This window comes from Oncorhynchus nerka, linkage group LG7, assembly GCF_034236695.1.
Source record: "Oncorhynchus nerka isolate Pitt River linkage group LG7, Oner_Uvic_2.0, whole genome shotgun sequence".
In the NCBI taxonomy this organism is placed as follows: Eukaryota; Metazoa; Chordata; class Actinopteri; order Salmoniformes; family Salmonidae; genus Oncorhynchus; species Oncorhynchus nerka.
The window spans coordinates 59,596,185-59,612,027 of record NC_088402.1 but is presented as its reverse complement, the minus strand read 5'-3'; the positions used below and the strand labels follow the sequence as shown (position 1 = coordinate 59,612,027).

Sequence of the window (15,843 nt, the reverse complement as noted above, 5' to 3'; positions counted from 1 at the left end):
TTTTTGTTCTAAATAGAGGAAATGAGCTTTAAATACCCCGGAAACTTCTGGGGGAGGACCCTGACCTGATTATCCCCCACCCACTTCGAAAATCAAGGTGGCGCCTCTGACTTCATCTAAACTGCAGTACCGAAAGTGCCTTCTGAGCACAGTGGAAAGCATGCTTCCAGACCGGAACCCTGGCCCCATGACTAGAACACAAGGCTAAAACGTTTTGACTCATTTCAAAAAAATGTTTGGTTTATAAAAGGGCTAGTGTTTCATTATATTTAAGGAATATTGTTCTGCTGCATGTCACATAAATTGAATAAAAATCGGCCACCTCTTTGAATTTGGGGAATTTGCCCTGGAAAATTCAAAGATCCAACAGAATTAATGCCCCCGAAATACAGAAAATGGGTTAATCGATTCACCCATTCAGACATCCTATAGCACTGCTAGTGCTACCCTTGTAGGCTATTTGCTTCCTGCAAGCAATGCAAACCCAGCCCTGCAAGCTTATAGGGGAGGGGGAGGGGTACAATTAAATAACTGAACATAACATGAGCAGTTGCTTCTGCAACGCTTCTAAAAACGGCCCGAAGATGTCTCCAAATCACACCGGAAATTGTATTTTGTCCCCGGAAGTTATGTTTTATTATTGTAGCCGTCTCAAGTGGGGATTCAAGATCGTCGATGTTTTATGAACGTTGTTTTGGTCTGTTCTGTTCGCCCTCTGGTTTGAATGGAGATGAGAGAAATATACTGCTGTATTGATTTCTACAGTTTAATACAAATACTGTTCTCAATTGACTCTTGCAAACAGCCTTTTATACGCGGAATTCTGATGCTGTTGATGAATTTGAATTATTCAATTTCTTGAATGTGCACCCTGGTAACGTTTCACGGAAGTGTAACGCAAAAAAAAGGATATCTACGGAAATTGATTGACGATAGCTATATGTTATTTAGTCAGTTGGATAACGTTAGTTTTGGAAAGTGACATTATTTTTCAGGAGAAAGTACATCACTGGTAGGCACTAATGTAAGTTAGATGAGTTAGCTATTTAGACAGTCATTTATACAAAAGCAACGTAACGAGCGTTACCCTGGCCTGAGCTGTTCAATCACTGAGACCGACAGCTCTAGGCTAGCTAGCTAACGTTAGATGGCGCAGCCGTCAACAAACGACGTTACCAGACATTAGATCGCCTGAGACGTTACCATATTTTTCTGTTAGGCATGCATGTAACTTGATATAAACTACAAGAAGGGGTTCCCGCTGCTTTTTGGCGCTTCACACTGCCGACTTTGTCTGGTTCGATAGACTAGTTAGCTAGCTACCTAGCTAGCTACCTTGGATAGCATGAGTAACTTGAATATCTCATACAGTAATCAAGGCAAAACGATGGCATCTCAAGGCGCGTGTCGCAGGTAAGAATAAACAGTTAATCTGTGTATCAAAACATGTATTTGAGGATTGGTCTCAATCTTTTTTGAAATGGGTGAATTCAATTGAATTTAAGAAAGGATTACATTGGAATTTAAGGATGTAGCCTAGCCCTGCCTAAACTATTCAAATGCAATACATTTCATTTAAGGGACAATCTGACAGCTACATCCATTTTTGGATTTATAAATTAATGTGTACCCAATGATTCTTGAATATAACTTGTATAATTTAAATACCTCATGAGTTTAGTTAAACTATCCCATCAGAACCCAAAATATAACCTTGTTTTACTCCAAAGTAAATGTAACACACGAATAAAGCCTCAAAACATGGTTAAAACTAGAATGTTAATATCATGGCCAGTCTTTGTATCCATAACTCTATGAATTTGAGTGGTTTGTTATTGTTTCAACTGCTGATTGCTGCGGTTAAAATTAGACCGATTTTAAGACAATGAGATTAGGTTTAGCTATTGTTAAGGATCCGCCCCTTTTTTCTAAATGTCTGTAGCTCAGGCCCTGAACCAAGGATATGCATATTCTTGGTACCATTTGAAAGGAAACACCTTGAAGTTTGTGGAAATGTGAAAGGAATGTAGGAGAATAACACAATAGATTTGGTAAAAGATAATACAAGGAAAAAAACAACTGTTCTTTTGTATTTTTTGTGTACCATCTTTGAAATGCAAGGGAAAGGCCATAATGTATTATTCCAGCCCAGGTGCAATATACATTTTGGCCACTAGATGGCAGCAATGTATGTGTAGTTTTAGACTGATCCAATGAACCATTGCATTTGTTTAAAATGTATCAAGACTGCCCAAATATGCCTAATTTGTTTATTTATAACTTTATGTTCAAATTGTTCACTCTCCTCAAACAATAGCATGGTATTATTTCACTGTAGTAGATACTGTAAATTGGACAGTGCAGTTAGATTAACAAAAATGTAAGCTTTCTGCCAAAATCAGGTATGTCTATGTCCTTGTAAATGTTCTTGTTACTTACAACCTCATGCTAATCGCATTAGCCTACGTTAGCTCAATCGTCCTGTGCAGAGGCCACCGATCTCGAAGATGTTTTAAAGACCCTGTCTTGTGCAATCAAAATAAACAAATGTACAGTCCGGAATTTGGGAAGCTGTTTGATGTTCATTTAAGTTCTTGATATTAAGCCATTGATTCTGGAAGACTAACCTCTATCCCTCTTTTTATCATAACCCAAAATAAACAAGGTTTTATTACTCCATTGTTTACAAACAGCAAGAATGAAAACAATATACAGTTTCAACACATGGTTAAAACGTGGCCTATCTCTTGGATGTAATGGACTGTCAGTCCATGGCATTTAGAACACTTTCTATGAGAGAGGGATTCCCCAACCTCATATCTCAGCTGTAGCCTATACCAAAAACAGTTTGTGGGGGTGCGGTAGCTTTATTCCACAGTGCCCAGTTTATATTTGGCTTTACTGGACAAATTAATGATTTTAAATGAAATAATACATTGGCAATTTATTATTTATTGGCTACCATAATTTTTTCTACAGGATTAGGGCAACATACTGTAATCAATGTCCCACAAGGGTTTGCCTACATCAGGAGTTTGAACTACACTGAAAGTAGACTGAACTGAAGCTACTCCCCAACAATGAAAGGAAATATTAGGCTATGCAAGGCTATCCATCAAATTGCACACATGTATTGAGCTATAACAGAGACTATAACAATGGACTACTGCTCTATAACAATATTGCTCTTCTACTACTGATTGAAGCAATGAGTTTATAAAATCAATTGTCATGCTACAAATTCAAGTTGTAAATATAGCTGCAAGTAGCAACAAAGGCTCCTAGACACAACTGTTTTATTTTATTTGAATACCACACACACACTTGATTCAGGGAACATTTTACTGGAAGTGTTTACATTTTAGCACATTAGCAAAGATGTTTGCAAAAGTGCCACCATGTGAATTTATTCTAATATCATTAATACTAGCTACAATCCTTCCTTAGTGCATGCATAACAATTCAAATGAATCTGTTCAGTAAATTTACTGGTGAAGGTTTTATAGCGCCATCAACTGGTTTGGAGTAGCTATGTTTGACGTTGCCACTATTCCTTCACAAATGTGGTCGGGAATAATAGCAGGGCATAAAATGAACACCTGCCAAATGTGAGTAGATTTAGATATTGGTGGGTAAGATTGTCTATTTCACCTGCCATGTTGGCGGGTGGTCAATTTTCAGGGCTTTACAGTGTGAGCATTACATTTGCAAATAAATAGTCAAAAGTCAAGTATGAGTTAGGAGTGTGAGTTAGGGTTAGAAAAATGCTGCAGTAGATGTTTTCAAGGTATTTCTGCGATTTTGTTTCATAGCTGCTAATCGCACAAAGAAATAGGAAACCTATATCCCACCCCGCAAAGTAACACTGCCTGGCAAGACATAACTTTATGACAATCTGGGCTTGAGATTAGAGGTCGACCGATTATGATTTTTCAACACCGATACAAATACCGATTATTGGAGGACCCAAACGGCCGATACCGATTAATCTGACCATTTTTTACATTTGTAATCATGACAATTACAACAATACTGAATGAACACTTATTTTAACTTAATATAAAACATCAATAAAATCAATTTAGCCTCAAGTAAATAACGAAACATGTTCAATTTGGTTTAAATAATGCAAAAACAAAGTGTTGGAGAAGAAAGTAAAAGTGCAATATGTGCAATGTAAGAAAGCTAACGTTTCAGTTCCTTGCTCAGAACATGAGAACATATGAAAGCTGGTGATTCCTTTCAACATGAGTCTTCAATATTCCCAGGTAAGACGTTTTAGGTTGTAGTTATTATAGGAATTATAGGACTATTTCCCTCTATACCATTTGTATTTCATTAACCTTTCACTATTGGATGTTCTTATAGGCACTTTAGTATTGCCAGTGTAACAGTATAGCTTCCGTCCCTCTCCTCGCTCAAACCAGGAAGACAACGACAACAGCCACCCTCGAAGCAGCGTTACCCATGCAGAGCAAGGGAAACAACCACCCCAAGGCTCAGAGCGAGTGACGTTTGAAACGTTATTAGCGCGCGCTAACTAGCCAGCCATTCCACTTCGATTACACCAGCCTCATCTCGGGAGTTGATAAGCTTGAAGTCATAAACAGCGCAATGCTTGACGCACAACCAAGAGCTGCTGGTAAAACGCACGAAAGTGCTGTTTGAATGAATGCTTACGCGCCTTCTGCCTACCACCGCTCAGTCAGATACCTAGATGCTTGTATGCTCAGTCAGATTATACGCAACGCAGGACACGCTAGATAATATCTAGTAATATCAGCAACCATGTGTAGTTAACTAGTGGTTATGATAAGTTTAATGCTAGCTAGCAACTTACCTCGGCTTACTGCATTCGCGTAACAGGAAGTCAGTCTCCTTGTGGAGTGCAACGGTCGTTATTGCGTTGGACAAATTAACTGTAAGGTTGCAAGATTGAATCCCCTGAGCTGAGAAGGTGAAAATCTGTCTTCTGCCCCTGAACGAGGCAGTTAACCCAACGTTCCTAGGCCGTGATTGAAAATAAGAATGTGTTCTTAACTGACTTGCCTAGTTAAATAAATATTAAATTAAGGTGTAAAAAAAGAAAATAATAATCTGCAAAATTGGTGTCCAAAAACAGATTTCCGATTGTTATGAAAACTTGAAATCAGCCCTAATTAATCGGCCATTCCGATTAATCGGTCGACCTCTACTTGAGATATTGAGTGTTTTTCAACAGAACATTGTACAAGTGGCAGCAACATGCTGAATTGTGAGTACAACGAACATTTGAATATTAAAACGATATGCAACAGCTGTAGACAATAGAACATGGAAATGTAAAAAATTGTTTCATCGTCAACCGTTGAGGCGAACCATGGCTGGGATGGCACTAAAACGGAAACGCTCAGTGCTGCAATGATTCAGTTCCAGTTTAGTTGAGGAGTTGGTCTCAACTAAACTGTGGTGGTAGGGATCGGATTTTAGATAAGCTCTTGCGATGGATCTTTAGAGACTTTCCCTGCATTTGTGGAGTGATGGTAGGTCCAGATTGGTGCATGCATCTGAGTAGGAGGTGTAGTCTGTGCCCATGACGATGCATACTGCTATTCTCTGAACCCTCTCGATGGTGTCAGACTTTTGGTTAGCCCTGCATGCCACACTGGGGCAGCATATTCCACCGCTTGTCGGACTTAGGTGGTGAATACCATTACCAGGTCCTTCTTAGGGATGTGGAAGTGTTTAAGGCGTCGGAAGAGGAACAGACGTCGGCTGACCTTTTCACAGATGTGCTCTACCTGTGTTGTCATTCTGGTGACTTAGTGAAGTGCGCATGGAGCATGTCTCCCCACTGACCACTTCTCCAGGTCAGCCAGGTCTTCTTGGATGGTGCAAGTGGATTTTGGTGTTCTTGTTTCTAATAAATTAAGGTAATCCACAAATTTCCATTGCTTGACTGCTGATTTCCTGGCTGCACTGATGTATGCAGTAACATTCAGCGGACCAAGCAGAGTTCCTTGAGGTAGGCCACGAGATTAGACAGACAGCATACAATGATATTCCTCTCTATTAGAGAGGAAGTAGCATATCCATCTGGCGAGCGATTGTCGAAGCCCGAGCTCTAACATCCTGGTGGTGGCGAGGTTGTGGCAGACACGGCTAAAGGCTTTGCCAAAGTCAGTGGTCACCAGGGAGCAGGTGGAACTATGCTTATCCTCGGACTTGAAGAGCTCTGTTGGTTAGACCCACCAGACATCTGTACTGCTGGGTGTCTATCTGGGGTAGGATGTTGGTCAGAGCACATTCTGTGATAAAGCTCTCAGCTACTTGGTGATGTAGTGAGCTGTATTTCACTGATGGAGGGTGGTTTGGTTTTAGGAATGGGGACCACTATAGCTTCTTTTCAGGTATGATGCCTTCTTGTAGAGAGAGGTAAGAATGTCAGCCAGTGTTCTGCTCAGTTCATATGCAAACTCCTTTATTAGTCTGCCTGGGATTTCATCTGGTTTTTAAAATAAGTTTTATTCTGAAACGGTATGGAGCACTTTCGTTCCAGGTTCTGTTCCTTGAAAAAAATGTATTTTTCTGGTTTTTGGTTCTGTTCCCTGAACCGGTTACAATCCCTGCTTTTGATAGTGCTTTCTTAATTGAATTTGCTTTACCATGTCTATTGTCAGGTTGCCTCAGTTTGGGAGAGGTTGGCTAAGTCTTTGATGTTCTTATGCCACTGGGCAGGATCTTGCTTTTCCCGTAAATAAATGTCCCTTGCACCTTATTCCTTCATTCCTTCCATAGGGTTGTGATTTGGTTATGGAATGCTCTCTGGCGGTCTCTGACCATTGCCTTTATCTCTGGGGTTATCCATGGCTTATCACGGAAATGGAGCCAAACGGATTTTGTTGGGAAGTGATCCTCTATTTTTCATTGTAGAGAAGCATACATGGCAGCGAACTTCTCTTTTGGCATCTGACTTTGAGGTGGTGGGTCTTAGTGGTGGGAGGTGATCCACTGCCCAAATGAACACGTGCTTGAGTCTCGCAGTGGCCTGAATACCTTTCTGACAGTATGATTTTTGGAGCTCTTCAGTTTAAGTTGTATTGTAACAACACTGTGGTCACTTGTGGGTCAGAAATAGCAGGTTCAGAGTAGACGGATGATAGGTGGATGATCATCAGTTCAAGAATATTTTGCCCCCTTATGGTTTTATGGATCTGCTCAAGATTGTGGCCTCTACACAGCTTGTCCATGCTCACTTGATTAAAGTCACCACCAATGATAACTTCAATAGCAAGGTGTTTTACTCGCAGGGAGTCAACAGGCTACCAGCTGGGCAATGAGTTGTTCAGCATATGGTGAGTCAGGTGGAGAGTACACTGCACATACTGCAACACTTGTGAAGACCTGGGCAGTCTGTATGGTCTTGTATGAATTAGGCTTTAGCGATATACCGTATACCGGGGTATTCTTAAATATAGACTATGATTTTCAATACCGTCCCTGGGCCCCCTAAAGCTCTAAGCCCCCCGTGTCGCAGGGGCTTTTGTGTTGCATGCAACCTCACTGCTTATAACTTAAGTTAACCATCTAAGATGTGCCAAATAAATTATATGTCTCAGGGCTCCAGTATTTGCGATAGCAGTCTATTCTTGCAATTAGTTTGTTCGCTTGCACTTGTTAGCATTTAGCTAGAGACCGCTATGGGAATTTGATAGTAATTTGTTGGGACCCTAATGCCCCAAAAATAATAAATATTGATTTATTATTTTTACGTTTGAAAATAAATAGCGTTTGTATGGTACAGGAACATTATGAACATCTGGATACTGCCCACCCCCAGTATGAATCCTTATGCACTAACTCAGGTGGCACTGAAGATGCAGGGATGCTGTTGTTTACATAATAGCCACAACATTTCAGTGGGTGAGTTGCCACTAAACCATGTCTCAGAAATAATTTCAATGTCAGATTTTGATTCACTCATTCTCCACTCAAACTTTTCCAACTTGTTTAAGAGAGACTGTGCATTTGATAAAAACACTGAGTCTAGGCAGTATTTACTTTCCTTGGGTGTGTGCTTTTGCAAAACTGGTTGAAGGTGGGGGGGGGCTGTACACTCAGATCAGAGGAGGGTCTATCTATATCCAACAGTTTGAATATAGCCGGAGTTATGACCTGCTTTCTTCCCTCTCTGGCGAAGTATATCCAGAGCCTTAACGAAATCCTTGAAGTCCAAAGTAATGGGTGTCTGCTTCTTTTGAAAACTTGTTAAGAATGTCAATGAGTACCTCTGGGATGCTGAGCAGATTTATGAAGTCTGATTAATCATCCAGTTTAGCATTTTGGGATAGAATTTCTATATATATACTATCTATACTTGATAAGCTACCATAAAATAAAAGTTGACGTAAAATGTGTACATGGAAAACAATTATAACTATTCATTATAGATTAAATTAGCAGGAGTAAACAGTCAACACTGCCATACGAAGCCATGGCAACCACAGAACTATATGGACATTCCATATGGTGCCATGGCAACCATGGAACCATATGGATATTGGCCCCATTGGCTTGCCAGGCTACCCATCCACATCGCCCCGGCCAACTGACGTTTCTTCTCCACGATTATTCTGGATTTGCCTCCCTCCCCTTATGATTTCTAGAATGAGAACACATTCTGATTGGTCACAGAAACCGATGGGTTGGGCCAGAGCTGGCGTACATGATGATTCTTTGATACTCTGGATCGTCTCTAACAAATCTAACCAATCGCTAATGAACACCTCACACAAATTATTTCAAAAAAGGCCGTTTCAGACTAAATGTATGTAAGAATCTATAGAGCAGCGGAATTACATTCAGGATGTGTCATCAGACAAGCTTCCAGCCACCACTATAAATAATAATAATAATAATATGCTTTTCAAAGATCCAAAGATGCTTTAGAGGGTATTAAAGAAACACAAGAATCAAAAACCTATACAAAAACGTCAGACTAAAGACAAAGGAAAAATAAAACAAATAAGTAGGAAGTGAGATTCAACAAAAGGAAAGTGTGTGATGTGTCAATGCATGATTAAGCGAGCAGCTGTTCTATACAAGCAAATCTAACTGCATTGATTTGATCTCAATTAAGAGGTGGCCTATATTGTTCGTCTATTGTATCGAACACAAAGGCCTATTTAAAAAAATTTATAGGGACAGATGATCAAAACGCTCAAGAAATTGATTTTAATGGCCCGAACTGTCTTGCTGTGAAATGCTTATGTATTACATTTTTCCTTTTCAGTGGGACAGGTGTCTTTTACCAAGCGATGCCAGCTGTGGGAACTGATGGGAGAAATGTTATGAAACTGATCCCTGTTCAAAAAGTAAACGGACAGTTTGTTCGATCACCAACAAGCACTATGAAGGACATCTCTGAACCTCAACGAGATCTTACCTTGGACGTGCCATCAATTTCGAAGATTAACATGTCTACTCTGGGACCCACAGCTAAAGGACAATCGGTGAATAAAAGGTCATTTTACATGAGTACGTCTCAAAATCCAACCAATCTGACAGGAATATATAAATCAGTGAGCATCCAGACTCCTATAGTAACAACAAAAGTAGCCCAAAATGCGTTATCCTTGACATCACCTGAGCTAACACTTTTGAATAAGGATCAGCTGCCAGTCACTGTGAAATCTCCAGCGCTTCCAAATGGACAATACCTTCAAATTCCTCCTAATGCTCAAGTGAAAACCCTTCCAGCATCCGCACTCCCCCCAGCCATAAAGAGGCAGATATTTACTTCATCAACGAGCTGTGCCTCAAATTCGAATTTGCCAATGGTTCTTTATGTGTCCCCTGTCCAAACCATGAAACCGGGTGGTACTCCATTATGTCCAACATTTCAGAAGGCACCCCTCTCCCTCAGCCGACTTCCAAGGCCATCTGGCCAGACACATTCTAAATGCTCATCATCAGGCTCAACACCGTGTTCTACTACTGCTAAGGATGGCAAAAGACCGGTCACTCCTATTAAGTGGGTGATTGAGGAGGCAGATGGCTCACCTGCTCAATGCCTTGTTCCTGTGAATTCCTCTTCTATGACCTCCGATATTTTGAAAACTCTGGCAGAGATGGAAAAAGCCACCAAACCCTGTGAAAACACAGCAAAAAAGTGTTCACCTTCCCAAGAGAGTCAGACAAGAATTGGCCAAGAGAAGGACAATGCCTTAGTGATGTACAATGGGAAGGTGTATTTTGTTGCCAAGAAAACCCCTGAGCTTTGTAACCGACCATCAAAGCCCTTGGAGGCCAGTAGGAACATGGGTGACTCCACCACACAGGCAGCAGAAAGTGTTGGATTCAATCAGAGAATCAGCTTACCGCCCTCCCTACCCTTAAGCTCCTCACTTGGATCACAATTTTCAAATAAAACCAGACCAGATCCTAAGCACATTGTTATACCAGATGACATCATTGACCTCTGTGACGATGATCCCCAAGATGACCTTACATATCAGGCAATATCAACAAGGGACGTAACAAGGCAACCTTTCAGACAGTCTGAAGTCGATGAGGACGAAGACTCCAATGTAATATTTGTCTCGTACCTTCCACCCAAAACAGTGTCTAAAGTAGCTGAAGAAGACAAGGAAATGGATCATATGCTGAATGACTTGGAAGCTGAACAAGAAGTGTTATGCAGTCAAGATCATTTGAATGGCCAGATAGTGGATAATCAGAACAAAGTATCTGGCCTGTCAATAGAAAAGTGTCAGAGCATTGCCACTGCCCAAGACATGGCAGGCTGTCAAGGTAGTGCAACAGGCCAAGAGTTGAACTCCCGCCAGCATAACATCACTGGTCAATATAGGAAAATACTTCAAAGATTTCATGGCCGTGCAACTGGAATCCGAATAGAGAACATTCAGGGTAATGCCACTAGCAAGGAAATGGGAATCAGTCATCCCAGTGCCTCAACCCAAGAAATGGGTAATGTCCAGGATGATGCCACTGACCAGGGAATTGGAAACAGCCAGCACCATCCTGCCACGCAAGAAATGGACAACATTACTGGAAGTACCTCTCTCCAAACAGAAATGGAGACTCACAAAGAAAAGGTAAGACAACCCACTACTCAGATTACTACATGATCGGTAGGATAGCTACACTGAACAAAAATATAAACGCAACATGTAAAGTGTTTGTCCCATGTTTCCCAGAAATGTTCCATGTGCATAAAAAGTACACACATTTGTTTACATCTCTGTTAGTGAACATTTCTCATTTGCCAAAATTATCCATCCACCTCACAGGTGTGGAATAGCAAGAAACTGATTAAACAGCATGATCATTACACAGGTGCACCTTGTGCTGGGGACAGTAAAAGGCCACTCTAAAATGTGCAGTTTTGTCACACAACACAATGCTACAGATGTCTCAAGTATTTAGGGAGCAAGGAGTATTTCTGTTTGCAATAAAGCCCTTTTGTGGGCAAAAACACATTCTGATTTGCTGGGCCTGGCTCCCCCAGTGGGTGGACCTCTGCACAGTCATGTGAAATCCATAGATTAGGGCCTAATACATTTATTTCAATTGACTGATTTCCTTATATAAACTGTAACTCAGTACTATCTTTGAAATTGTTGCACGTTGCATTTATATTTTTGTTCAGTATAATAAAGTAAACTCACCAAGGCTTTTAATCTTGATCATTCCCCAATTCTAGAGCTCATCAGATCCCATCCCTGAGCAGCGGACTTCTGTGTTGGACATGGAATCCTTGGAAACTTGTGATCGCCTGCTGAAACAGATGTTTGGGATCACATCTGATGTGAAAATATGTTTGGAGAGGATTGACGCTAAACCCAAGGCTATCCCGAAGGCGTTTCCTCGGATTGGGACCACAAACAAACGTACCATAGAGGCTATTCGCAAATTGTTACAGGGATCAAACATTTTGATAAAAAAGAGGGAACACGAGGAAACAGAGGTAACTGATGATTTTCTACTTTTCTAAAGCTTACTAATGCATGAGGTACTGTTGGTCTACCTTAGCCTAATAGATTGTCACGATTGAATTTCGAGACAAAATGTATATTGTTGTACCATTAATTTGAACAGCATTTTCAAGATGTATTACTGTATTTCCCCACTCTATAAATTAAGCACCTTGTTGTTTCACAGGTCTCTGCAACTAGGAAGGATGGTAGTTGCCCAATAGATGCTAAAAGACAGAAAATAGAAAAAGTTACAAATGCATCTGAAAGTTCAGAAAACACAGAGCCTCTCACCAGTCCAACTCCTCAGCTGGAAAAGCAGCCCCTCACCAGTCCAACTCCTCAGCTGGAAAAGCAGCCCCTCACCAGTCCAACTCCTCAGCTGGAAAAGCAGCCCCTCACCAGTCCAACTCCTCAGCTGGAAAAGCAGCCCCTCACCAGTCCAACTCCTCAGCTGGAAAAGCAGCCCCTCACCAGTCCAACTCCTCAGCTGGAAAAGCAGCCCCTCGCCAGTCCAACTCCTCAGCTGGAAAAGCAGCCCCTCGCCAGTCCAACTCCTCAGCTGGAAAAGCAGCCCCTCGCCAGTCCAACTCCTCAGCTGGAAAAGCAGCCCCTCGCCAGTCCAACTCCTCAGCTGGAAATGCAGCCCCTCGCCAGTCCAAGTCCTCAGTTGAAAATGCAAACCCTCGCCAGTCCAAGTCCTCAGTTGAAAATGCAAACCCTCGCCAGTCCAAGTCCTCAGTTGAAAATGCAGCCCCTCGCCAGTCCAAGTCCTCAGTTGAAAATGCAGACCCTCGCCAGTCCAAGTCCTCAGTTGAAAATGCAGCCCCTCGCCAGTCCAAGTCCTCAGCTAGACATCTTATCTGATGCTGAACATATATTTGGCTATGAGGAACCGACTGTCAATTATCTAATTTCCACCGCAGCTGAAACAGGGGTCCCTTCCAAACCTCTGCCAGAAATCAATCCAGTACATATTTCAAAAAGAAGCTCAAACTCACCCGTTCCATCTATCCACCCACAAACAAACGCTGAAGCTATGGATTGCGCTCCTGGGCCGTTCTGTGGCACAGCAAGCAACATAAAGCCGAACTCTAGAAGAAGAAGGGGAAAAGGGAAAAGATGCACAGCGTGTCCGTGTGGGGTGACTGGAACACTAGTACAAGAGAAAGCAATGAGCTCATCGTCCACTTCACAAGAGGAGCCTAGTTCATCTAAACCACCAAACACCAGGTCCTCAGGGAGCAGTACCTTCACAATTGCAAAATCAGCTAAACGAAAGGGTAGAAAGTCCACAAAGGCTCAAATGAAAGATAAAGAGCTAACATCTGTGGAGATCCAATGTCCTTCAACTGTGAGTGAGCAGGGAAGTAGTACGGCTGGAGAGATCCCAACCAGTTATCTCTGCTCTACAGCACTCATGGACCCTGAAGAAATCAAGCGTCATGAGAGAATCAAACGACTGAAAGAACTCTTGAAGGAGAAGGAGGCTGCTCTTGCAATGATTAGAAAGAACATGGGCTGAGTTGGACTGAATTGCTTTCCAAATTCCAATGTGTTGCATTGCATAACTTCAGCCTTGTAGAACTCTTATTTGAATTGTCATATTTACAGTTAATTCAGAAAGTATTATTCTAAAGTCGATTAAATAAATAAAATCCTCATCAATCTACACAGTACCCAATAATGACAAAGCGAAAACAAGTTTTTAGAAATGTTTGCAAATGTAGAAAAATGAAAAGTATTTAGACTCTTTGCTATGAGATTGAGTTCAGATGCATCCTGTTTCCATTGATCATCCTTGAGATATTTCTACAACTTGATTGGAGTTCACCTGTGGTAAATTCAATTGATTGGACATGATTTGGAAAGGCACACACCTGTCTATAAGGTCCCACAGTTGTCAGTGCATGTCAGATCTGGGGATGGGTACCAAAAATGTCTGCAGCACTGAAGGTCCCCAAGAACATAGTGGCCTCCATCATTCTTAAATGGAAGGCGTTTGGAACCACCAAGACACTTCCTAAAGCTGCCAAACTGGGTAGAAGGGAGGTTTACATTAATGTTACTACAAATGCATTATTTAGTTGAATATATCCAACGATTTTGTGCAATAGGACTTGTATAATGACAACTTACTATAAAATTAGTATATTTGGCTTTTTGTGATGACTGCATTTGTAAGCACTTTGTATGCTATCAAAATAATAAAGTCAAGTACTAGTCACGTTAACACGTTAACTTTGGCAGCCCTAGTCTGAATACTTATGTAAATGTTATTACGTTTTTTTTTTAGGTTTAATACACTTGCTAACATTTCTAAATCTGTTTTTGCTTTGTCATTATGGGGTATTGTGTGTAGAAAATATATTTAATCAATTTGAGTAAGGCTGTAACGTATCAAAATGTGGAAAAAGTCAAGGGGTCTGAATAGTTTCCAAATGAAATGTATGTCATGTTTTATTACCTGCAGGAAATGCATTTCTTTTCTGTATTGAATGTTTAGTTCCAAAAGACAATAATTCCAGTGATAACATGTCATTTACATTTTTATGACAATGTTCCTAGGTTTTCCTGTTTTGTTCTAGAGGGGTAGGTATAGAGTATGTTGATGCATTGACTAAGGATCTTAAGATATGTTTTCTGAAAATATTTCAATTTTACTGTTTAGCATTTTTACAATGTTTGTATTTCTGCTTTTGCACCTAGGTTTTCTATTTGTTCTGCAAAGATTGATCACAATTCTATCCACAAAATGCATGCAGATACTTGTTGGCTCCCTTTTAGAGTAATTTATTTTATAATGGACTAATGTAATATTAACATATGGTTAGGTAGGCATATGTGTTTTCCTGTCTACGAATAAAAAATATTGTAACTAAAAAAATATGTAATAAATAATATTGTCAGTAGATGGCAGTGTTGTTGGATTCTATGGAGCTGCAAGAGGAACTGCCCCTCTTCACCTTCAGACTCTGCTCTCCTCTCTACACCCCGACCCAAGTACTTTGATCTGTCACTTCTGGTCTCTTGGCCATCCCACCCTTACAGGATGACAGCTCCTGCTCAGCCCAGTCCAGCTCTTCTATGTCCTGGCACCCCAATGGTGGGACCAGCTTCCCCCTGAAGTTAAGACAGCAGAGTCCCTTCCCATGTTTTGAAAATGAACTTTTCAAATAATCCCACTGCAGTCCCCTGTCCCCTCCATCCAAGAAAAGCCTTTCATGACCTAAGACTCGCACTTCACTCTTCCCTCTTACTAATCAAATGTATTTATATAGCCCTTCTTACATCAGCTGATATCTCAAAGTGCTGTACAGAAACTAGCTCTGACTTTGCTGATAGGTATGAGCAAAACTGTACTTACTGTGATATGGGGTTGTCCCAAATAGCTATTTTAAGATGAATGCACTAACTGTAAGTCGTTCTGGAGAAGGGCGTCTGCTAAATGACTAAAATGTGTAGGCCTGGACTCACTCAAAGGAACATGGAACAGAAGGGTGGTTGGAGAATGACTGTTTTATTGAAGTTTTCTACATTTAGACTCCAGGACTGTTTTGAAAGGCTTGAGTATATTTTACAGAACCTGGTGCACATATTCTGAAAATCCTCAGTTTAATATAGAGTACTTTTTTGCTTTATATTTATTTTGTATTAAATAACATGTTTACATGTTACTACAAATGGATTATTTAGTTGAATATATCCAACGATTTTGTGCAACAGGACTTGTATAATGAAAACTTAGTATAAAATGTGTGTATTTGGCTTTTTGTAATGACTGCATTTGTAAGAACTTGTGCACTATCAAAATAATGCACAGAGCTTGCTAAAACGAAAGAAGTGATAGACCCAAGTGTAGGGCTAG

General features: G+C 40.7%; 1 protein-coding gene across 1 annotated transcript; it reads left to right on the top strand.

The window, feature by feature from the left end:
• The first annotated feature begins 664 nt into the window (after positions 1–664).
• Positions 665–14,887, top strand: lrif1 (ligand dependent nuclear receptor interacting factor 1). Its single transcript, XM_029664320.2, has 4 exons — positions 665–1,413; positions 9,272–11,096; positions 11,705–11,968; positions 12,163–14,887. The coding sequence occupies exons 1-4, from the start codon at positions 1,346–1,348 to the stop codon at positions 13,498–13,500; spliced, it is 3,495 nt and encodes a 1,164-aa protein (XP_029520180.2). The 5' UTR covers positions 665–1,345; the 3' UTR covers positions 13,501–14,887.
• Positions 14,888–15,843: the final 956 nt, after the last annotated feature.